At 38.2% G+C, this 24,761-nt stretch overlaps 1 protein-coding gene across 5 annotated transcripts in view; it reads left to right on the top strand.

Annotated features, from left to right (window-relative positions):
* Window positions 1–24,761, top strand: part of OSBPL9 (oxysterol binding protein like 9) — a 161,322-nt gene that overhangs the window by 44,357 nt on the left and 92,204 nt on the right. For all 5 annotated transcript variants that reach the window (XM_043461342.1, XM_043461341.1, XM_043461340.1 and 2 more), the window contains exon 3: window positions 8,175–8,253. In XM_043461342.1, the coding sequence (XP_043317277.1) occupies window positions 8,175–8,253 (79 nt within the window). The remainder of the gene's footprint in view (window positions 1–8,174; window positions 8,254–24,761) is intronic.

The following is a 24,761-nucleotide window of genomic DNA, read 5'->3' as shown; positions in this document are numbered from 1 at the left end:
GTTTTTGTCATTGTTAAAGAGTGTAAAGTCTTGGCATATGTAAATAAAGTTGAGAAGGGGCCAGTAGAAAGGAAAAGGAGTTGAAGATTGGAGTCAAAAGAGACCTGAGGAAAGGTAATAGGCACTTTTTCAAGTGAAAAAATGACACTTATTCGTTTTTCATTCAAAAAATAGGCACTATGAGAAGTGAAAGGAAGCAAGACTGGGTATGGATGCAGATGAATCTTCAGGTGGGAGGGCGTAATAGGTGTAGAATTCCTACCTAATGACTGTTGAGGTTGTTGAGGGTTCAAGGAAAGTAGAGAAGATTTTAAATAGCTACAGTGGACAATGGAAGAGAGACCAATAGCAAGACAAGGATGCCCACTACTCTCCTTGTATTCAACATTGCCTACCACTCTAGAGTCAATCTGAAACCAGGCAGTCCTAGCCAATGAATAAAACAAGAAAAATATAAAGTGTAAGGATTGGGGTAGAAGAAATAAAAGTGTTATTATTCATAGCAGCTTTAATTGAACATACAGAAAATTCAAAAGAATCTGCAGATAAACTATTAGAATTGAAAAGTGAATATAGCAAGTTTAGGACATCCAAGGACACTATATAAAAAAAAAAACTGTATTTCACACACAAAAAAACACAAAAACGCTTACTGTCCACAAAAAACAACAACAACTGTATTTCAATATATCAGCAACTTGTAATTAGAAAATAAATTTTTAAAAATGAGAACATTTACCATAGCATCAAAACATTAATTACTTAGGAATAAATATTAACAATAGGCAGATAAGACCTTTACTCAGAAAACTATAAACACTGAAGTTATGTGTATACCTATGGCTGACTCAATGTTGATATATGACAGAAACCAACACAACATTGTAAAGTTGTCCTTTAATTAAAAAAAAAAAAAGACCTAAATAAATGGCCGTCCCAGTGTGTTCCCAGTCAGTATCCTAATAAGTGAGTGTGTGTGTGTAAAACTTCAACTCCTGACTGTAAAGTTTATAAAGGGCAAAGAATATTCGCTTTTGATTCCTGTCTTAATCAACAAAGAGACCCCAGTAGATATGGCAACTTCTCTCACCTGCCATTCTAGGGAGAACTGGCTATGACCATGGTTGTGATGTTGGTTTACAATTTATAAAGGCCAAAAGAAAAATGTTGGAGGACTTATGCCACTTGATTTTTGTTGTTGTTCAGGTGCCAAGTCATGTCCGACTCTTCACGGCCCCCCATACTGCAGCATGCCAGACTTCCCTGTCCCTCACCATCTTGTAGAGTTTGCCCAAGTTCATGTCCATTGAATTGGTGATGCTATCCAACTATCTCCTCCTCTGTCACCCTCTTCTTCTGCCTTCAGTCTTTCCTCGCATCAGGGTCTTTTCCAGTGAGTCACCTGTTCACATCACTTGGAACCTAAATGTAGAGACTTCCAGATGATAACATAGGAGAATACTTTCATGGCGTTAAGATTGGTAAAGATTTCTTAAAGAAGATACAGAAAGCACAACCATAGATGTAAAACCAATACATTTTACTACGTTAAAGTTAACTCTTCATGAAAAGACATCATTATAAGAGTACAAAGGCTGGCAAGAGGGTGGGAGAAAATATTTGCCTAATTCATAACTAATGAAAGATTCATGTCCAGGATATATTAAAAAAAAAAAAACACCTCCTGTAAATAATTAGAAAATGATAGTCTAGTCTATTCAATAGACAAGAAACTTAGAACTATTTCACAAAAGTCCCGCCAAATGGTCATGAATATAAAAAGAGACTGAACTTCGTTGTTTTCAGGGAAATATAGTTAGGACCACTATGAGATACTGGTACTCACCTGCCAGAATGACTAACATAAAAAAAGTGTTAGTGAAGATGTAGAATAATTGAAACTTTCATACACCACAGGTTGGAGTATTTTTGGCTCAATGAGTACGTCAAGGGTATATCTTGTCACCCTGCTTATTTAACTTAAATGCAGAGTACATCATACAAAATGCCGAACTGGATGACGCACAGACTGGAATCAAGATTGCCGGGGAAAAGGTCAATAATCTCAGATATGCAGATGACACCACACACATGGCAGAAAGCGAAGAAGAAATAAAGAGCTCTTGATGAAAGGGAAAGAGGGAGAGTGAAAAAGTTGGCTTAGAACTCAACATTCAGAAAACTAAGATCATGGCATCTGGTCCCGTCACTTCATGGCAAATGGATGGAGCAACAATGAAAACAGTGACAGACTTTATTTTATGGGCTCCAAAACACTGCAGATGGTCACTGCAGCCATGAAATTAAAAGACGCTTGCTCCTTGGAAGAAAAGCTATGACCAACCTGGACAATTAAAAAGCAGAGACATTACTTTGCCAACAAAGGTCTGTCTAGTCAAGGCTATGGTTTTTCCAGTAGTCATGTATGGATGTGAGAGTTGGACTATATAAAAAGCTGAGTGCTGTAGGATTAATGCTTTTGAACTGTAGTGTTGGAGAAGTCTCTTGAGAGTCCCTTGGGCTGCAAGGAATTCCAACCAGTCGGTCCTAAAGGAAATCAGTCCTGAATATTCATTGGAAAGACTGATGCTGAAGCTGAAACTCTAATGCTTTGGCCACCTGATGTGAAGAACTGAGTCATCTGAAAAGACCCTGATGCTGGGAAAGATTGAAGGCAGAAGGAGAAGGAGATGACAGAGGATGAGATGGTTGGATGGCATCACTGACTCAATGGATATGAATCTGAGCAACCTCTGGGAGTTGGTGATGACAGGGAAGCCTTACGTGCTGCAGTCTTGGGGTTGCAAAGAGTTGGACACAGCTGAGCAACTGAACTGAGAACTGTTTGACAGTGTCTATTAAAATTGGTGTGTGCATACTATAACACTTAGAAAATTCATTACTAGATTGTATCTACTAGAAATATAAGCATATATTTACATGTATATAACACAAAAGATATGAATGACAATGTCATAGCAGCTTGATTCTAATAACCTAAGACTGGAAAACAACATAAATGTCCATCTGCAATGAAATTGATAACTTGTGGATATTCCTACAAAAGAGTACTATATATAGCAATAGAAATGAACAAACCATTGCTACATGCAACCTCTTAGATGAATTTCACAAACGTGTTGAGAGAAAGAAGCCAGACATGAAAGAAAATATGTGATATGAGTCCATTTGTATGAAGACAGACAAAGCTACTTTTAATGTTAGAAGTAGGGATACTGTTTGACTTTGGGATGGAGGACAAGGCTAATGATAAGGAAAGGGTACAAGGAGAGCGTTTCTTTATTGAGCTTGTACAGTTATGATTTGTGTATATGTTTGTTGTTCAGTCGCTAAGTTGTGTCCAGCTCTTTGCCATCCCATGGCACACCAGCCTTCCCTGTCCTTTGCCGTCTCCCGGAGTTTGTTCAAATTCATGTCCAGGGAAGCACACCAGGCTTCCCTTGTGTCTTAGCTGGTAAAGAATCCGCCTGCAATGAGGGAGACCTGTGTTTGATCCCTGGATTGGGAAGATCCCCTGGAGAAGGGAAAGGCCACCCACTCCAGTATTCTGGCCTGGAGAGTTTCACGGACTGCATAGTCCATGGGATTGCAAAGAGTTGGACACTACTGAGTGACTTTTACTTTTATGTCCATTCAGTTGGTGATGCTATCTCACCATCTCATCCTCTGCCTCCCTCTTTTCCTCCTGCCCTCAATCTTTCCCAGAATCTAGGTCATTTCCAATGAGTCAGCTCTTCATACTAGGTGGCCAAAGTATTGGAGCTTCAGCTCCAGCATCAATCCTTCCAATGAATCTTCAGAGTAGATTTCCTTTAGAATCAACTGGTTTGGTCTTCTTGCAGTTCCTTGCAGTCCAACAGACTCTCGAGTCTTCTCCAGCACCATGATTCAAAAGCATCAGTTCTTTGGCGCTCAGCCTTCTTTATGGTCCAACTCTCGCCTCTGTACATGACTACTTACCTTTCAGTATAATGTTATTTTCAAGTGATGTAGTGGCTAATTTATTACTGCCAGTTCAGTAACTGGCAGTGTTAACTTTTTTACTATGGTTCAGTTCTCTGTAATGACTAGGTCAAGGGCAATGCTGTCCAGTAGAATTTACTGTAATTATTAAAATGTTCTGTATCCACAGTGTCTAGTCCCATAGCCTCTAGCCACATGTGGCTGTTGAGTACTTGAAATATGACTGAAGAACTTATTTAAAGTTTTACTTAATTTTACTCAATTATAATTAAAATTTAAATACCTTTATGTGGCTAATAGCTATCATATTGGATATGGTAAGATATCCAGGTCTAAGGAATTGCCATGGGAATGAGTCAATGAAGGAGAATGGCAGTGAAGTTTATTTTAGTTGAATAAATCAAGAAACTGAGAGGCCAGAGTGTCAGATGAATTGTGCATCTGTACACTGAAGAATGCTCAGGGCAATGGCAAGACTGGGTTGGCATTGGAGGCGGTTTAGTAGGTTGCAGAGTCTTCAAAGAAGCTTTTGGATAGAGGAGGGGGAAAGTGTAACGGACCAAGAAAGAATGCTCTTTCCCCTGTGGGTTGTCAAAGATACTTGAATAGAAATGTTTCTGAAGCACAACTTATAGTAATTAAGAGTCACTGAAAGAGCAGGTTTTAAAAAAGAAATGGTCAGGAGCAGTAGCAGTGCTTCAGAGCAGTGTTCTGTGACCAAACTCTAGTGTAGTAAAGAGGTCTTGAAGAGCTGTGAGAGTGAAACTTGGTGCAGAGGTGGGAAAGGAAGCTAATTGCCAGGAGTAGGTGAAAGGCTAAGGTGTGGGCAGTTTTCTAAAAGCTCCTCCTGGTGAAAGCAGTAAGAAAGGAGGTGGTAGCTAGTGGGAAATGTGGAATTTTGCTTTTATTTAGCAAATGGTAGGAATTGATCTTGAGGAACGACACGAAAAAGTGAAATTGCTTGGTGTTTTCTTTCAGTGCATAGAAGAAATCTTGAGGCAGAGTACCTACAGGGTCTCTGTGAGGTGAGGAAGAAGTGGCTGGGTGATGACAGTAGAAATGTTGATTGGGCCAGATTTTGAACCATCTTGAATGGCACTATGAAGAATTGTTGGCTTTATCTCATAGTTCATGGAGAGCCAAGGAAAGTTTTTAATATCTGAGGCTCCTGTAAGAGTTTGTGCTTTATAAATACTATTCTGCCAATAGCAAGGACTGTGGATTAAAGGTAGCCAGACTGAAGACAAGATTGCTTCATCAAGCAAGAAGTGATGAAAACCTGAAATAGGGCAATAACAGTTCATAGAATGAAGAAGAGTTGGGAGAATTTGAGATTATAGTTCAGAAGTGGAATGAGCACAACTTGTGGTGATGGAATAAGGGAGAACAAGTGTTAGAACCTAGAGGTTTCTGAGTTGACTAGTTAACTGGTGAATTTATATTAAGGGGCCAAAAAGAAAGAACCCAAGTTTTGGATGGTGGTCAGTTATTATATCTCAACAGTTGAGATATAATTCACCCATTTAAAGTAGACATTTCAGTGTTTTTGGTGTGTTCACAGAGTTGTGCAACTACCATTACTGTTTCAATTTTAGAATTTTTTTCATCACCCTATAAGGAAACTCATATCTATTAGTAGTTACTCCTCATTTTACCCCACCTCCTTCTCCTACCTCCCAGCCCTGGGCAACCACTAACCTACTCTTAGTCTCTATGAATTTGCCTGTTTTGGACATTTCATATAAATAGAGTCATACAGTATGTCCTTTGTGACTAGCTTCTTTTATTCAGTGTATTTTCAAAGTTCATCCAAGTAGAGGTCACTTTTTGCCTTGTTTTATATATATTCATCTCTTTACATGTTTTGTCTCCTCTACCGGAGGCCCTATTGTTATGTATTCTAAGGCTGTATTTATTAACAGTATATATGCTGTATTTAGTTATGACTTAGCAGATATTTGCTGCATCATAAAGTTAGAAGATTAACTCCACTAACCATGAAATTAATTTAACCTGAATGAGTTGGTCCCACACATGCTTACCCCCTAAGGCGTGTCTTTATTTCCTGTCATAGAATAAGTAGGTACTATGCCAAATGGTTCTGGTTCTGCCGTTAACTCTGTATGACCTGGGTAAGCCATTATATTCTGGATACACTTTCTATATCTGAAAATAGTTATAAAAATCCCTACTCAATATAGTGCAGAGGAACAACTAAGGTAATTCAGGTTGATGGGATTTGGATAGAATTGGGGTTCATCCAGAGAGTCTCTGAGAAGAAATGAACACAGGTTTCCTCTCCTATCTGAAAGATGAGTATTCTTATGAAACCTTTCGTAAGGCAAAATGGGGAAAGCAGAAAAGCAATTACCTTAGGATGCTGCTTCCTAACGGATACACAAAACAAATAGAGATAAAGCCCAGATGCTCATAGATACAGTTCAAAGCTATGACAACTTGATGCTGAGATGCTGAGTTTAGTTCCTGAGGAGGGAGCTTGGCGGTTCTACTCTTACTGTTTGTGGTGTGTGCTGCCTCTGTAATGGCTTAGGGCAAAACAAATGTTGAATACTATTTTTGCTTTTCACCTATTTTATGGAAAATTTCCAGATTTCTTTTGGTAAGTGAAAACAGGTACAGCCTTACAATGGGGTTACGTACAATAAACCTATTGTAAGTCAAAAATGCATTTAATACACCTAATGTACTGAATACCATGGCTTAGGCTCACCTACCTTAAACATGTTCAGAACACTTATGTGAGCCTATAGTTGGGCAAAATCATCTCACACAAAGCCTGTTTTATAATATAGTATTGAATAGCCCCAGTATTCTTGCCTGGAGAATCCCATGGACAGAGGAGCCTGGTGGGCTACAGCTCATGGAGTTGCAGAGTCAAACGTGACTAGCACGCACACACACGTTGAATAGCTCATGTAATTTATTGAATACCATGCTGACAACCAGAGTGGTTAATTGGATACAGAATGGTTGTTAGTGTTTGTTGTTCACCCTTGTGATCACGTGGCTGACTGGAAGCTGCTGCCCAGCATCATGACAGAGTATCACCACATATCGCTAGCTCAGGAAAAGATCAAAATTCAGAATATGATTTCTGCTGAGTATTTATGGCTTTCACACCTGTAAAGTTGAAACTAAGTCAAACTATCATAAGTTGGGGGTGATCTATACTAAAAGTAAAGTGGTATGGGTGACCTGTAAATGTTTGACTGTATTACGTGAAGCTCCTGGGATAGGAGTAGCCTTTTTTCACAAGATTTGGAACTTTGGCCCCTTAAGTCCTTCCAATCCCATTTTACAAGGTCCTAGTTTTGTGGTATACTGCTGCTTTTGTCACCAATGTGGGGCGTTGTGCTCGTGTCATGTTCTCTAGCTATTCTGTTGGAATATTTAGGACCCTTATTTCTTAAGGACACTGACCAGTAGGCTCCCTGTTTTTCATAGCTTTATGTTGTTTTAATATGGCCACATATAGTTGAATACAAAAAAAGAAAAAGCTTAAAACCCACTCCATCCACTTTCCTGAAACAAGCAACTTATAACTGCAGGCCTACCTTACCCCTCTCTTTTGGAGAATTGTTCATGCTTTTATTTAAAAAACATATATTGAGTGTGTACTTGAATGCCATGTCTCAAAATAGTCCTTAGATCTCATAGCATTTCAGTGGGAGAAGGCAGACACAGATGATCACAGTATGATATGGAAGTGCAGTTGCAGAGCACACCTGAAGAAGCCATTGGGATGGGGTTTTGAAGCAACTGTCACCTGGTGTTTCTTTACTAATAAATATGACACAGAAGCAGCCTGATGGAAAGCACTAGTGTTCTTTAGAACAACTGAGGTGACTCCCATTTTAGAGAGCAATCCGAAACTCAGAAAGGGTCAATGGCTGGGTTTTAAATAGATTCTAGACTTAGATTCTATGTTTATCCCCTCATCCTCACCATATCCATGCCCCTTAAGCAAGAGTAGAAAGTACCCTTGCAGACTACTACAGTGCTCTGCCACCCCCCTTCTCTCTAAGCAAAGCTGGAGTCTCAGGTTCTCTTTTCTGTGTCCAGCCTGCTTCCAGTGTCGGGGGTGCATTGAGCATTCCAGGGCTGTAGCAGTAGCGAATATTGCTGATGTCATTGTTTGCCTTATTGGGATTTTGCTCTTTGTTTCACAGGGAGCTGTGATTGGTATAGACGATGAGGACGACAGCACCTTCACAATAACTGTTGATCAGAAAACCTTCCATTTCCAGGGTGAGCTGAAAGAAGAGATTTTTTTCTCTTCACAGTCCCAACTGCTTCTTTCCTTCTCCTTTGGGTTGTTTGCTGGACGACTAGAATGGTTTTTACAACTGACCCTGTATGAACGCGTGCACAGGAACGTTCTGGATGAAGTGGTACTGCAGGTTAGGCAGGGATTTAATCGTATCTGCAGCGGATACAGATCTCTTTGAAGCGACTGTGGATCTGGCTGCAATTGGAGATTAAAAATTTAAACGATAAAAATCAGTGAAGGGAGAGAGTAATGGGCTGCTGCTGCTGCTGCTGCTGGCTTGTGTTTACAGAAGGTTGCTGATCTTCTTTATCGAGGAGTATGGCTCTGCTTCTGCATGAGGAGTCTAAAGACTGATCGTGAAGGTTGCAGTGTTTGTCCCTGTAAAACTCAAAATGTAAATTAAATTGAAGCTAGTGGCAGCCTTTGGCTTAAAGGTTTTGCTTTGCTTCAAGAACTACAACTTTGCATTCATTTCATCTGCATTCTGTGTCTTGTCTGCCAGCCGTCATTTCTCTGCTATTATCCTTTCTATAGTTAATAACACCAAATGCCATCTGCCACTGCTATGTTTCGGCATTGCATGCTATGGTTCACCGGTAGAAAGGGTAAGGTACTGGATGTCATTCTCATTTCATCTTGCTTTGAAAACTCTAAACCAGCAAATAAAAGTCAGTTTTAATGATCCTGTCCTAATGTACTCTTACCTGTTAGGAGTGTCTGTTAGCTTTGATACTAATGCTTTTGCTATTTTGCCTATCAAGAATAACCTCTATTTTATGTTTAAAGCAGTCCAAGAAACTTAGAAATTGAGAATATTTGCACATTTTCTGAACTACAAGTGACAGTGCACTGTGATAGATGCTAGGTATACCAGGATGAAAAAATAATAGTAAATCAATTAATTGTTTAAAAATATTTTGGTTATGAAGTCTAAGAGTGACCAGATATGTTATGTGAGATGTTCAGATAGCTATTGTCCTTCTGTATTAGGATAGTATATTGCAGTAATTTTTCTTCATTGTCTTGTTTAAGAAATTGGCACATAGAAATGAAAGATACAGCTTATATATAGTAAAGACAAGCCAATGTACTCACTTGTGATATCTCTAGTGCTTTTAGGAAAAAGCATTGTTAGAGTATTTATTGTTTGGTCATATTCTTTACTCAGAACTTCTTTTAACTAATAATGCTGTCTTGAAATTTTCTACTACTTTTAATTTCATAAAACATTTAAAATCTTAGTTTAAGAAAGTCCATGGCCTTTATTTTTAGGTTAAATATGTAATACTGCTTATCAGTGAAACCAGATAATACCCACACTCTGGAACTCTTTACTTGAATGAACTTGAATACTTTAATGTATTTTAAGTAGTAGCTGCTAGATGCAGGTAAAGGCTGCAGTATGAAATTCTCTCCTCTGCAGTTGCTAAGGAGACATCATCTTTGGACTTCAGAAGCTGTATTGTTTGCCTGTTTAAAGGAGAGAAGACTCAGGTCTCTAGAGCAAAGGCACCTCTACCTTTTCTGATTTAAATTATTTATGTTAAACTGATCTTCCCTTTAACATTTCTGTATTTATGTTGTTTGCTTGTAAAATAAGTGATTCCTTTAATGAATCATTTAAATGACAAGGATAAATAAGTGTTATATGTATTTTTTAAATGAATACTTAGTTCTGAGACTGTTGGATTCATTAGTTTATTTTCTACTGTAATAGTTTTGGAAGTCTCAGACAACATGAGATTATTTGGCTTTTGTAAAGAACCCTAATATTCTTTATATTCTTGGACATAATAAGAGTTATTTTGCATTCATAGGTCCTTGCTCATAAGTTTGCTGAAAAATTGATGAAATTTTCAATGTCTAAGTTCTTATCTTCTTGGTTAGAATTGAAAACAAGTTAAGATGGATGTACATTAGCATGTGTGTAAATGTGTTGACTTTTTAAAGTTTAATATAACAGAATTTTTTGAAGCAAATGAGGTATCAATTGAGACATCTATAAAACAAATTCTGCTCACTGTCAACTCTTAAAGGGAAAGCTAGAATTTGTTTAGATCCACTAATTTGTTCCAACATCTATTTTGGACATTACTCTTAAGTTCTGGGGATACAGTAGTGAACAAAATATAAAATTCCTCCCCTCTGTAGCATCTAATCTGGTAGAGAAGAAAGCCAATAAATAAGATAAATTGGTAAAATATAAGGAAATAAGACAGTGGCAAGTCCTGGGGAGGAGGAAAAAAAAAACGCAGGAAAGGAGAAAATGAAAGAATTGCAAGGTTTTGTGTGTGTATATTTGTAGGGGGTGGTTTAAAATTTTAGATGGCTGGGGAGACTCACTGGGATGATGCATTTCAGTGAAAGACCTGAAAGAAGTGAGGGAACAAGCTTATATGGCTTTGTTGGGGATGATGGTGAAGAGTAAATCACTCCAGGCAAAGGAAACAGTAAATGCAAAAGGGTGTGCCTGCCATATTTGAAGAACAGCAAGGAGGCCAGCTCTGGTTGGAGTGCGGATTACCATGGGGAGGGTAGTATGAGATGATGTCTAAGAGGTAACGTTTTATGAGGCCTTATATGGCAACAGTAAGGATATTGAATTTTACTAAGATAAGAAGCCATTATAGATGGTTTTAAGCAGAGGAGTGACATGATGTGATTTTTAAACAGTTATCACTCTGGCCACTGTTTTGAGAATAAAATGCAAGAGGCAGGAACAGAGCAGAGAAACTAATTAGGAGGCTAGAGTAATCCAGAAGAGAGATGGTGGCGGCTCCCCGTGGTAGCAGTGGGAGTAGAGAGGTAGTGAGAAGTGGCTGAATTGTGCATGTGTGTTTAATCAACTCTATTGAGGTATAATTAACATACAATAAAATGTATACTCTATAAAATTCAGTGAATATTGACAAATTTACTTACTCATAAAGCTGCTACCATAATCAAAATCTGGAACATTTCTGTCACCCAGAAGATTCTTTTGTTCTTTTGTCAGTCTACACTTCCAGCCCCTGGCTCCAGACAGCAACTGATCTACTTTCTATCGCTAAAGATCAGATTTTTCTTTTGGAGAGGTTCACACAAATAGAATCTTTCAGTATGTACTCTCTTTTGTCTGGCTTTATTTTAGCTTCGTATGTTTTAGCTCGTCCATCTTGTTGCATGTATTGGTAGTTCCTTTTATATTGCTAAGTAGTAGTCTGTTGTTAGATATTATATATTTTTTGAAGGTTGTACTGTAGCATGTGAAAGAAAGACAGTAGGAAGACAGGATGACACCATATTTTTGACTTGAGTGAGACTGGAGTAGCCATTAACTGAGGTGAGGAACCAGTTGTGGGTGGGGGACAGGTGGGCATCGGGAGCCTAGCCTTGGGCATGCTTATAATCAAGTTCTAGATGCCTATCAGATGTCCAAATGGAGATGTCAAGTAGGTAATTGAAGTGTGGCTTTCAGGAAAAGTTCAGGCTGAAATAATAAATTTGGGAGTCATTGGCATATAGATGGTATTTAAGCTGTGAGAATTTGGGAGGAAGCATGGAGAGAAATTTGGGAGGAAGTATGACTTCCCCCTGGTGGCTCAGATGGTAAAGCGTCTGCCTACAATGCGGGAGACCCAGGTTCAATCCCTGGGTCGGGAAGATCTCCTGGAGAAGGAAATGGCAACCCACTCCAGTACTCTTGTCTGGAAAATCCCATGGATGGAGGAACCTGGTAGGCTACAGTCCATGGAGTCACAAAGAGTCAGACACGGCTGAGTGACTTCACTCACTCATGGAGAGAAAAGAGAAGAGGTCCAAGTAATGAACTTTGGAACACTCTAACATTCATTTAGAAGGCACAGAGAAGAAGTGGAACTAGCAAAAGAGATTGAAAAGAATCAACCAAAGAGGAGGAGGGAAACCAGGTGCATGTGGTACCCGGAAAACCAAGATAGGAAGTGTTTCTTGGAGGTGAGAGGCATCAGCAACTGTGTCAAATGCTCTTGATTGAGAAAGTTGAGGGCTGAGAAATGATCACAAGATTTAACAATTAAGTCTATTGATAACCTTGAGAAGAGCAATTTAAAAGTAAGAATATAGACAGTGCTTTTAAATAGTGCTATAAAGGGAGGGTGAGAAATACAATAGTAGCTGGGAGAGGGACATAAGTTTTTTTAAAAATAAGAGCAATAATGACATGCTGTTCTTACGCTGTTGGTAGTGACTCAGTAGAGAGGGAAAAGTCGATGATGCAAGAGAGAAAAGGGAGAATTATTAGATTGGTGTTTTAGAGACAGCAAGACAGGATGAGACCTAATACACAGGGAGGGCATTGCGTTTGGCTCAGAGCATAGACAGTTCATCCATAGTAACTAGAAAGTCAGGTCTATGGTATATATGTCGCAGGCTGTTATCGATCATCTTCATTTCCACTGTGGTCTGACCCTCTAGCTGACCTACATGTCCTGTATCCTGAAATATATTTTGTTAATCAAAAGAGGACTGGTGCCATGAAGAGAACAAACTTTCCTGAAACAGTAGGTAATTTTTCATTATAATGATTCTCAGTTCTGGTAGCTTGATATTTCAGAGTAGCTACAATTTTTAAAGAGATAACATAAAATTCTCAAAACAAAGTTAATTTAAATTAACTTTAGTTTTGAGAAAAAAAAAATACTCCCTTTTTCCTCTTAAGGTAACAATTGAAATTACAGTCCTTGCATGTTAGAGCTTTACCTGGATTTGAAAACTACAGCTTCATTCTGTCATTTTTCAGAGATTAAAAAGAAAATGATTGCCAATTCATCTTTATAAACTGGCTCTTCTGATAAGAGCAAAAAATGATTCCTTTTTCCATCAGTCAACCAGAGTTGTTTGCATTTGGATTCTTAGCTAGACATTGTGTGGACCGCAGTTTTGGTATCAATTAGACTGGCTGTTGAGTTCAGACATTTAATGTATGAATAGTGTGTGTAACTCCCCGTACTCAGAACTGTATACAGGTTAATAAGACATAAGCCAGGATGTTAGAGAGCTTGTGAAGAAGTAATTATAATGTAGTATGAAATATGCTATAGTAGAGAAATATGTATAGGACACTGAAATAATGGAGAGGCAAAAGAAGACAGTCACTCAGTACTTCACAGAAGAGCAGAGTTTTTCTTGTTACCAGGTAATTCTTTTTAAAATAATAACAACTTAAAATTATATTAGTTCTAAAAGATTTCAGGTTGCCCAGAATCACATAATATAAAAACTAAAAGTCCCTGTGACAGCTCTGTCTCTCACCTCTCCCTCCTTACCTCCTCTACCTGGTAGAGTTCTGAAGTCTGAAGAGAAGTTTACCAGGCGGAGGGGTGTTGTAGCATTTGCAAAGGTATGAAAATATGATGCTACCACATGTGTTCCAAGAACTTTGAATGTTTGGTACTCTTAGGACAGTGGACAGGAGTTGAGGCAGAGGCCTATGTCTAATATGAAAGGGTTTTATTTTTATCCTGAGGTCTGGTAGGAGCCAATGAAACAAAGTTTTAAGCAGAGGTAAGAAAGAGTAAGACATGGTTCTCTAGATAAAGAGCCTTGATTTTTAAGGCCCTGAGTGGATTAAAGCCATTGGTAATGGGGAAGGAGAAGAGGAAAACAGACTTGAGATTTTTTAATAAGTAAATCTTTAGGAATTGTTGATTGCTTGGAAATGGGAGCTGAGAGAATGAGAGTAGTAAAGGTGTAAGAAAGACGTGGCTTACTTTTTGTTTGGATGTTGTCAACATCTGAAATAGAGAATCTAGAACAGAGATGGTGAGGGACTTCTTAAACTTGAGGTGTCTTTGGGACATACAGGTATTGATGGTGATGTCAATTGGGTCTAAGTCTGGGCTTCCCAGGGGGTGCAGTGGTAAAGAATCTATTGGCCAGTGCAGGAGACACAGGAGACATAGGTTCAGTCCCTGGGTTGGGAAGATCCTGTAGAGAAGGAAACGGCAACTTGCTCCAGTATTCTTGCCTGGAAAAGTCCATGAACAGAGGAGCGTAGTTGGCTACAGTCTTTGGGGTCACAAAGAGTCAAACACGAAAACATGCATGCCTTCCTTCCTGGACTGAAGATGGAGGTTAGTGGTTATGAACATATCACTGAAAGGTAGAATTATTAATAGAATTTAGAATATTGAATGCTTCAGGGCTAGGCAGATAAGTAAAGGAGTAAAGAGTAAAGCTGACTGAAGACTAACAATTTGGAGAGCCCTGTTTGAAGGGGTAGCTAGTACTTAATTCCAAACAGTTGTAGACTTTTGGTAATGCTTGTCCAATGTTTTCAAGAGAAAACTGCCTAGTTTTTCAAGAGAAGCCAGAAGTCCAGATTTTTTTTTTGTATGTGCAAGAGTTTGCATATGTGCATATTAAATCTTCCAGTTCAATTACGTAGACCAACGCAATGCATCTATGAGCTAGCTAAAACCTTCTAGATATTTTAGTCTGTGGTTTAAACAATGGTAGTGGTGGTTATGAACCTTCTGGCAGATGTGAATGAGAAGAGCGCTTCCAAACCTGGCAGTATTCTAGGGTGGGACCATCAACTGGCTCAAAGGAATGATCAGAGAGGTTGGGGTGAAAGCTACTAGCTTCAACTATATGAAAGTACACACTGTTTTTATCGGCAGTTCATATGTGACAATTTAATAAAAGACTAAATGGACCATAACTCATACTAATTAGAAAGATATCCAGTTATTTGAATTTTGCCTTCAAAAATTATATGTATTTAATGCTTTTATATATGTATATAATGATTTATAATGTTACTGACAGTGTAGTGTATTGGAATAATGATAATGATAGCTACATTTATCAAATGTTTATTTTATACTAGGCACTATTCAGAGTTTTACATAGTTTAACCCATTCAGTTTTTATGACCTTATGAAGTAGGTACTATTATTTTTATTTTATGGGTAAGGAAACTGGGGGTCACATACACGTAGGTAACATCAGGCAGAAATGGAATTTGAACACAAATTTGTTGTGTTGTGCTCTAGAGCCATTCTCTTAGATGCTACCAGTAAGTTATAGAAATTTGTCAACTAGTTTATAATTTTATCCAGAAAGGAATTGGTGTAAGATGTAAGGAACTTAAAATTACACCGCAGTTTAATGCAGTTAAAAAATTCTGTGATGTTCTACAGGTTCCATTGCTTAGTAGAAATAGTAGCAGTAGTGGCAGGAACAGCTTCTCTTACCTCTACTAAATGTGTCTTATAAACTAGGCACGCTGTTTAACAGGCAGTGTACATTACTTCCATAACTCCTAAACTCCCCAATGAGGTAGTTATATTTCTAGTTTTAGAGTCAGAAAAACTGAGTTTCAGAGAAGCTAAATGCCCAGGATTAGTAGATTGTGCCTACATCTGTCTAGATCAGTAGCTCTTAAGGTGCAGTCCCAGGCCAACCTAACTAACATCACCTGGGACCTTGTTGGGAACACAGAATATCAGGCTATGCCCCAGACTTGCTGAATCAGAAACTCTGGGAGTGAGTCCTCTAGTGAATCTGACACACCCTGAAGTTTGGTAATCATTGATCTGGATCCAGGGTTTCATGTTGTTATTCCACTTTATTCTCGTAACCTTATATATTAGGTGTAACTATCCCCAATTTATATGTGTGAGAAGACAGAGAGAGTCAAGGGTCCTGGCCTTGATCTTAGATTGTTTTTTTACTATGTCCTAGTCTACATAAACTTTGGAGGAGGGCATGTCAGCCCACTCAGATATTCTTGCCTGGAGAATCCTCATGGACAGAGGAGCCTGGCAGGCTGCAGTCCATGGGGTTGCAAAGAGTCGGACATGACTGAGCAGCTAAGCACAGCACAGCAACCTACATAGAAGGGCTTCCCTGGTGGCTCAGTGGTAAAAGAATCCACTTGCCAATGCTGGAGACTAGGGTTCGATCCCTGGTCAGGAAGATTCATGGAGAAGGAAATGGCAACCCACTCCAGTATTCTTGCCTGGGAAATCCTATGGACAGAACAGCCTGGCAGGCTACAATCCATGGGGTTACAAAAGAGTAGGAGACAACTTAGCAACCAAACAACAGCGACAAGCTACATAGGAGTCTCTTGCCTTAAGTAAACCTGGTGTGTGGGAAAAAAATCTAAGTTTTTATAGAGTGAAAATTAGCAATATGTGTATATTCTTTCATTATGAAATAATCCTTTACTTTCAAAGGATTTTAATAAAGGCATTCTTTAATCAGTGTGTTTTCAAAGTGATTTCAATATGAAATTTGTTTGCAAATTTATTTGGGTATACCTCTAAAGCAATACAAGTTGCATAAGACAATATGCAACATTTTGAAACAATAAAAAGTGTTTAAATTAGAAGAACCTTTAGGAACTGTGTAAGTCTAGCAGAAGTCATCTGTTGCACTGATTGCTGATGTTTTCAGCTCACTCCATTAGAGCTTGCTTATTTATTAAAATGCAAAATTACTGTAAATCAACCCAGTGGTGAAGGAAAGTGTTGAATTCAGAAATGTTATATTGATCAAGGATATTATTGCAACATCACCCTTACTGCATTAACATCAGTCAGCATGGCATGACACATCTGCATCATTAATCATTTAGAAGAAAAGACTAACTCATAGTTGCAGGCTTCTGCTTTAAAAATAAATTAAAAGTCTTCTGCTTTAAAAATAACCATCTCAGCATCATCATTAGTAAACAGATTCCATTATTCTATTGATTATGGGCTTAAAAAAATTTCCCTCTGTGGTTATAGTTTTTATTTTTATGTGATAACCCCTCCTCAATACAAAATAACCATTTATAGATTTCATTTAAGGGAAATAAATCCCCTATAACTAATTCTCTAATTAGATGTTATAATTTCACTTGGCATCAGGAGGGGAAATGCTACTGAATTTGTGTATTGGGAGTTTGTTACATTACTGTAGGAGAATTGGATCTCAGTGGTGTACCATCCTTCTTAATTTGCTTTCTGTTCGTGATCCTCCCTGAATTTTTGAAATTACAGTTTATCAAAATTTAACCAATTGTGGACTGTTTGGCTTACTGAATAGCCAGGATTAGTTGATATATAATTTTATTTTTTCTTAGTTCTTTACATTTTTATCCCACCATTTCCTTTTTCGTCATTTTTAAGTAGTAAAATTAATAACTGCTCACTGTAGAAATTTGGGGAAATAGAGTAGTATACAGCTGATACTAATAATCGCCCATAATCGCCCACCAGAAGATAATTATCAGTAACATACTTGTGGATTCCTTTCTGATATTTCAGTTGTTTGTGTGAGAGTGTGTGTATGTGTGAATTTTACAAAATTGAGTCATTCTGTGTAAATAAATTTCCATACTTTCAATTTTAAATATTATATTATGAAAAATCTCCCTTGACACTGAGTGATCTAAGAAAATGTGATTTCTAATAGTTTGTGTTATACCATTTAATAAATAATCATACTTAACCATTCATCTGTATTGTACAGATTTTTCTCTATATTAAATAATACTGTGTTGAATATCCTCATACATAAATCTTCAGCCAAATCTCTATTTAGCTTAGGGTAGGTAGATTCATAAAATAACTTGTCAGAACAAAAGACATAAATATTTTAATATTCCTGAAATACTTTATTCCTTATATAAACCTTCCCCTATAGCTTTAAAGGGAGATTGTCAATTTAGATTTCCCTTCTGCTTCATCACACCATCAGCATTTAGCATTTTAATTTTAAGAGAATGCCAACCCAGTGTCCTCAAGAATATTTTTTTAATGTGTTTATTTCTTGTTTGATGAATCACTCATCCTTCTGTCCTGGTTTTTGTTGGTGGTGGTATGCTCATGCTTTTCTTATACTCTCCTTTTTGAAAGGGTAGACTCATTCATTATATCTTGCTAAGTAATCTTTTTGTCTAATTTGGAACATGTTGCTGGTAGGTATTATTGTGAAGAGTAAATGAAGATACATAAAGAAGAGCATTTCCCTACTTGAATGTATAATGTGTAACTGAAAATGTGCGTGGAAGTAAACTGAGTTGAACAGACTTGGAGGATGTAAAGGGGTTGCATTCTCACCACATACTGTGAAGTCCTTAATGACACCTTGACTTTTAGACATAACATTTATTCATAATACATATTCATACATTTCATACCTTTCTTTTAAAAATGAACGTATAGGCAATGGACTAAAGTCTTAGGGGCTAACGTCTAAGGAGTGTCCTATTGATGATCAAGATTTACCGCTTTTAGCATGCCTAATGATTTCTCAATTGATTTCTCTGTTATGTTTATAAAGTTTACATTAATTGTCACCCCCATTGGCACTTTAATTTTTTTCTTTTTATACTAATTAAAAGAATGATAAAATAAATGTAAAGTGTATTAAAATAGTTGCATGAGCACTGCTCTTCCAGTGGAGGTGGTGATGCTATAAGAACTAAATTGTTGCCGGGCAGGCTTTTGCAACACACTTTTGCACTGTGTGTTGGCACAGAATGTCCACTTGTTGCTTGATATAAGAAAATTAAAACTTTCTCTGAGGAGTCAGTGTATAAGAAAGTACAGGTTATATGGAAGGTTGAATAGGCAAGCACTGCTTATGTAAAATGTAGTCATACCTCAAAAAACTTTGGGGACTCAAAACTGACTTAGCCCTCCTCCAGGGGATTTTCCTGACCCAGGGATTGAACCCATGTCTTTTATGTCTCCTGCATTGGCAGGCGGGTTCTTTACCACTTGCTCCACATGGGAAGCTCCATGACTTAGGGAACAGTGAGCATTAAATTATATACACTTTTAAGTATAATAGGAATTCAGAGAAGGAAATTACAATGATAGTTAGATTTTCTCTGTTTTTCAAACTTTTAATAAAAGCATTTTACATGTGCAACCTTATTCAGAAGCCTAGATGTGAGACAGAAAAAAGTATAGTTGCTCTGGTGAAAGTCAAAGGGTTGAGGGCCTACATCCATGCCCTAGGAACTTTGAGAAAATACCAGTGTTCGATTTATTTTAGCTATTTCTTTTTATTCATCCATTCATTCATTTTCATTGTCAACAAATATTTGAATGCTTATTGTAATTAGGCTTGTTTCCTGAGCATAAAGTAGTGAGCAAAGCTAAGCGCCTATCCTTAAGGGTCTCACATTTTGAAAATCATTATTCTAGAGGAATCTTCTTGCTTGCACACTTTCGGGTAGTTCTCTGACTCCAGGTTAAATATCCAAGAGTTAAAGCGCTATCCTTTAGTAATGCCTAGACTGCATTTACCTTTTAGCTAACTCAATGGTGAACTCTCTAAGAAAATACTTACTTCTGCCAAGGTCATCTTTGGCCTTTCAACCTCCTTCACTAACACTGTATCCAGTTTATGAACTACATGTAGTTTATGAACATTCTCATGGTCACTGTGGCTTTAATCAGTGTACTCCACGTGTAACATTGGTTCAGCATATAAATTGAGGGTATGTTTCATCATTGCATTTTGTTAATATTAAACTTGGAGAACCCTAAGACAATTTGACTCATAACCCTGGAAAAAGAATTAGAATTCAGGTAAACTATAAAAAAGCTGCATCTTTGCTGGGTTGGTGGCTTTAATGAGGCTATATCTGCTTTGGGTGGGACTGCCTAGTGAGTGGAATTAGTGGATCATATAAAAAAGATTTAAGCTGAGAGCCTTTGTATATGGATGATTTAAGTCAAGTGGGGATGAGTGTCAATGGGATTTTTTTTTTTAAATCTTGGAGAGAATGATTGACTAGAAATCTTTTCTGGAGGTGATTCTATTCTAGAAGTGAGCCTCTGATGAATAAAAGAAGGGAATGGAGTAGAAAGGAAGTAAACATTCAGAGTGCGTTAATGTGATGCTAAGCACCATAATCCTCATATGTACCCCCACACATCTTTGTGAGATACGTATTTTTATTCCCATTTTATAGAAAAGGAAACTGAGGCTTGGAGAAGTTTTTATCCGAGGTACCACATATGGGAGGTTGCTGAGCCTGAATTGAAGCCCATGCTGTCTTCATTATACAATGCTGCTTCTCCACAGCTCTTTCCCTTTTTACCCTTAGTCACACTGACTTCTCTTTTCACCATGCCTTAGCCTCCCTGCAGCTCTAACTTCAGACTTCCCTGGTGGCTCAGTGGTGAAGAATCTGCCTGCTAATACAGGAGATGCAGGTTCGATCCCTGGTTTGGGAACATCCCCTGGAGGAAGAAATGGCAACCCACTCCAATATTATTGCCTGGGAAATCCCATGGCCAGAAGGATCCTGGCAGCCTACAGTCCGCAGGATCACACAGAATCAGGCGTGACTTAGCAGCTAAACAACAATAATGCTATAACTTCAATTCTGTTTTCTCTTCTGAATAGTACAGCATTCCCGCTCTGACGGTAGTCAGGGTCTTCATGCTATCAGGTGGTTTGGTTGTCACAGCTTCTCCTGTACTCAGTGTATATCCAAGTTGTAGTTGTCAGTTGTCATTGGCAGGGGCCCAACTGAAGCAAGGGAACTGGGATATTGGTCAAAATAGACTAGTGTGAAGCGTGAGGTGAGCAGTCCGTCACCAAATGTGAGGGAGGCTTGGAAGTGTGGCTGAAGAGAATCTCAGGAATGTCCCTGTATGGATTTAAAGGCAGCATATCAAACACATATTGACCTGTACCCTGTTTAATTTTACTTCTGTTCTGATTGCAGAGTTCTCATAATATGTCAACTGAGATAGCATACTCAAGTTGTTGAGGAAAATAGGCCAATATATCTTAGGATATTTATTCCTCCTTCGCAGAGGAAGTCCTGCCTCCCCAAGAAACCTAAATGTGGAGCAGGGGGTCATCAGTAAAAGGAGGATGGTAATACCGAGCTCCAGAATTGTACTGTTAGAGAAAATGTATATACGTACTCAGTATGGTGCCTGATAAATAGCAGTGCTCAAAAAATAGTAGCTGTTGTTATTATTGTTTTTTATTTTATGAAGTTGCTGATGATCATGCTGCTGCTGTTTTTGGTTTTCCCTTTTCTCCTTTTTCTAGCCAAGGGTTTGGGTTGAGGTAACCCAAATTAGGTTTTTGAAAATGCCACAGGCAAGAGCACGATACGAGGGAAAGAAAGCTGATTCCCTACTAGTTAGAGAGCTCTCAGTTTAGTAGGAGGAATGACTATGGGAATATTTACTAGAAAGACAACAATGAGGATAGCAGCTTGTACAGGTTCTGTACCAAAGGCTTAACATGTGTTTTTTCATTTCCCTCTTTTAACAACCCAAGAAATAGTTCTGAGGAAACTGAGGCAGAGAGTGCTAAATCACTTATCCAAGTGATTTAGTTTGGAACAGCTAGTTACAGTACAATGTAAAATTGATAGAGATGTATGGAGATGTAGAAAAGAGAACTGATGGAGGCAGGAAGACATCACAGAAGAGATGGTTTTGATATGGATTTTGAAGGATGAAAAATACTTCAAATGAGATGTAGTCAGGGAGGAAGAGAAGTGAAAAGAAAGAACATCTACCAAACTTCACAGGAAGAAAGGAGAAGCACATTCCAGGTAAAGGGAAAGTATGTGTAAAAGCTTGGAAGGATGAAAAAGGATGATTTATTTGAGAAATGTAGGAAGTGCAGTACATTTGAGAATACATTAGAGGTGAGGAAAAGGAGCTTGAGTTCTGTTTGGAACTAGATAGCTCATCAAAGGTCTCATATACCAGAATGGTAAACTAAAACCCCTTGTCTGTAAGTTAGCGAGAAACATCAGTTATTTTAGTCATGGAAATGTCATGATCCCTTTTGTGGCTTAGAAGGAACGCTGGGAGCTGTTTGTGGAATGCTTTGAAGAGAAGTGAGATTGGAGGCAGGATGCCTGGCTTGGAGCTTACTGCAGAGGTTCTGGTAGGAGGTGATGAGGTCTTGAACAAAGGCAGTAAGAGTGCCCCAGAGAGGATAAACACAGAAAAATAGGTATGACAGGCAGAATTTGGTGACTTAACTGTTTCTAGGAAGATAGGGGGAAAGGAGTGCAGAATTATCCCAGGCTTTCTGACAGAGTAACGGGAGGATGGTGGCACTGTTCTTTCAGATGTATTAAGGACCATGTCTTTTTCACTGCAGTGTCACCAGTGCCTACCTGCTGTGGACACATATACCCTCAATGCATTTTTTTTTTTTAATGAAAGCATAATTTTGGACTATGTCAGGGTAAATGCAATTGTTTAGGAAAAACAGGTGGTATTCTCCCATTGAAGGAAACCTCAGGGCTTCAGATCCCTGAGAAAAATAGTCTTCAATTAAGAAGTATCAGAAGATCAGCAACTTAGGCTTGGAAAGAAGTCCTCAGCACGTGGGGATCAATGTCTGACTTATATTAGCGCAGAGTGTGCTCCGATTTGTTAATGGGAAGATCACAAGTAGAATATGACTGAAATATATAAGTTAATTCTTGACCATGTTCTCTGTGTGGAAGTTTCTAGCCATCTTGCAGCACTTTTGAATGTGAACCAACTGAAGTCCTTTCCTTTCAGGAATCTAAATTTTTAGGCTAGTGAAATAAGTCAGGGTAGTGCCATAAATGTAATATTTTAGTAATATGAACAAGTTAGTTCATGGTAGACAGAAGCAAACCTGAATTATAGGCTATCTGAAAAGAAATGTCCTTTTCTAGCTTTATCTGTGGACACTAGAATTAAGCTAACATTGTTGTATGATGTATTTTTTAGCATGGTTATCATCATTAAGAATTTCTTTTATTGTTATTTACACTTTGTAATTAGTGAGTTGGTTTAAGCATAGTGATTTGGTATAAATCATTTAAGTCCTAAATTGTAGGGAGGGCTGAATCAATGACATGTTACTATATCTAGACTGTGTTTTGTCAGATAGAGTTAAATCTTGTGAGATGCACTGAGGTTATGCAAGTTTATATTGCAGTCTTGGTCTGGAAATATATACTTTCCTAAAGAAAGGTGAAGATATTATATTAACAGCTTACAGCTAATTATAGAGAAGGAAGGAAGTAACTTATTGATAGCTTTGTGCCCTGAGCAGATTTCCTTGGAGAGTTACTGGGGACAAAGAGTGAAGCCTTCAGAAAGGTTGTTCACTGGGAATATTTTGAGGATTATAATGCAGCAGTGTCTCTACTGTACTTTATGTACTGAAAACATATTTGCATATATATTACATTTTTTTTTCTTTTGCCCACGCCTTGCAGCCTGCAGGATCTTAATTCCCCATCCAGGGATTGAACTCACATCCTCAGCAGTGAAAGTTCAGAGTCCTGACCCCTGGACCACCAGGGAATTCCCTATATATTTCTTTAAGTCTAAAGGGTCTCCCTGTCCTCTGTGTATAAGGAATAATGCCTGTCTTCCGAAAACTCTCTTTAAAGTAACATAATCATTATAGTTTCTTCTTAGATTAATTCTGTCACTTTGTTAGGCCACACCTATTTTGGCCTTGTTTACCCCGTGGACAGAGGTACCTGTCAGGCTACAGTCCATGGGGGTTGCAAAAAGTTGGACATGACTGAGTGACTCAACACAGCACCTTGGAAGTAGACAAAAGAATTAGGTAGCAAATTCTCTTTTCTTATATATATATTTTTTATTTGCCCTGCTTTCATTTTCTTCCTGAATTTTCTAACATGTATTAATCTTTCCCCCCTCTCTTTCCTTTCATTGCCTAATTCAAAAGTTGAATGATTCTGAAACAGCATTCTTTTTTTCTGAATAACTCTTAACTTTGGTAGTCAATGAAAGTGTGTTTGACATCCTTTCCAGTGGACCCTTGAACAAGATAGGGGTAGGTGTCCTGGTCCACTGGGCGTTGAAAATCTACCTGCAATTTCTGGCCAACCCTCCGTATCTGTGGTTCCTCTCTGTATGTTCTCCCAAATCTGTGGATTTAAACAGCCGTGATTCGTGTAGTACTGTGGTATTTACTATTTAAAAATTCGTGTAGAAGTAGACCCAATGCAGTTCAAACCCATATTATTTAAGAGTCAAACTGTGTTTATCCTCATGAACTAGTAGTTGGCTTCAACTTCTCAAAATTGCCTCCTTCCATCCCTCTCTCTGAAAGTGCTGCACTCAATATACCAGCAAATTTGGAAAACTCAGAAGTGGCCACAGGACTGGAAAAAGTCAGTTTTCATTCCAGTCCTAAAGAAAGACAATGCCAAAGAATGCTCAAACTACCACACAATTGCACTCATCTCATACGCTAGGAAAGTAATGCTCTAAATTCTCTAAGTCAGGCTTCAGCAATACACGAACAATACGTGAACTGTGAACTTCCAGATGTTCAAGCTGGTTTTAGAAAAGGTAGAGGAACCAGAGATCAAATTGCCAACATCCGCTGCGTCATTGAAAAAGCAAGAGAGTTCCAGAAAAACATCTATTTCTGCTTTATTGACTATACCAAAGCCTTTGACTGTATGGATCATAACAAACTGTGGAAAATTCTGAAAGAGACGGGAATACCA

This window comes from Cervus canadensis, chromosome 2 (genome assembly GCF_019320065.1).
Source record: "Cervus canadensis isolate Bull #8, Minnesota chromosome 2, ASM1932006v1, whole genome shotgun sequence".
In the NCBI taxonomy this organism is placed as follows: Eukaryota; Metazoa; Chordata; class Mammalia; order Artiodactyla; family Cervidae; genus Cervus; species Cervus canadensis.
Note: the sequence above shows the minus strand (reverse complement) of the source record. Positions and strands in the feature narration are given on the sequence as shown.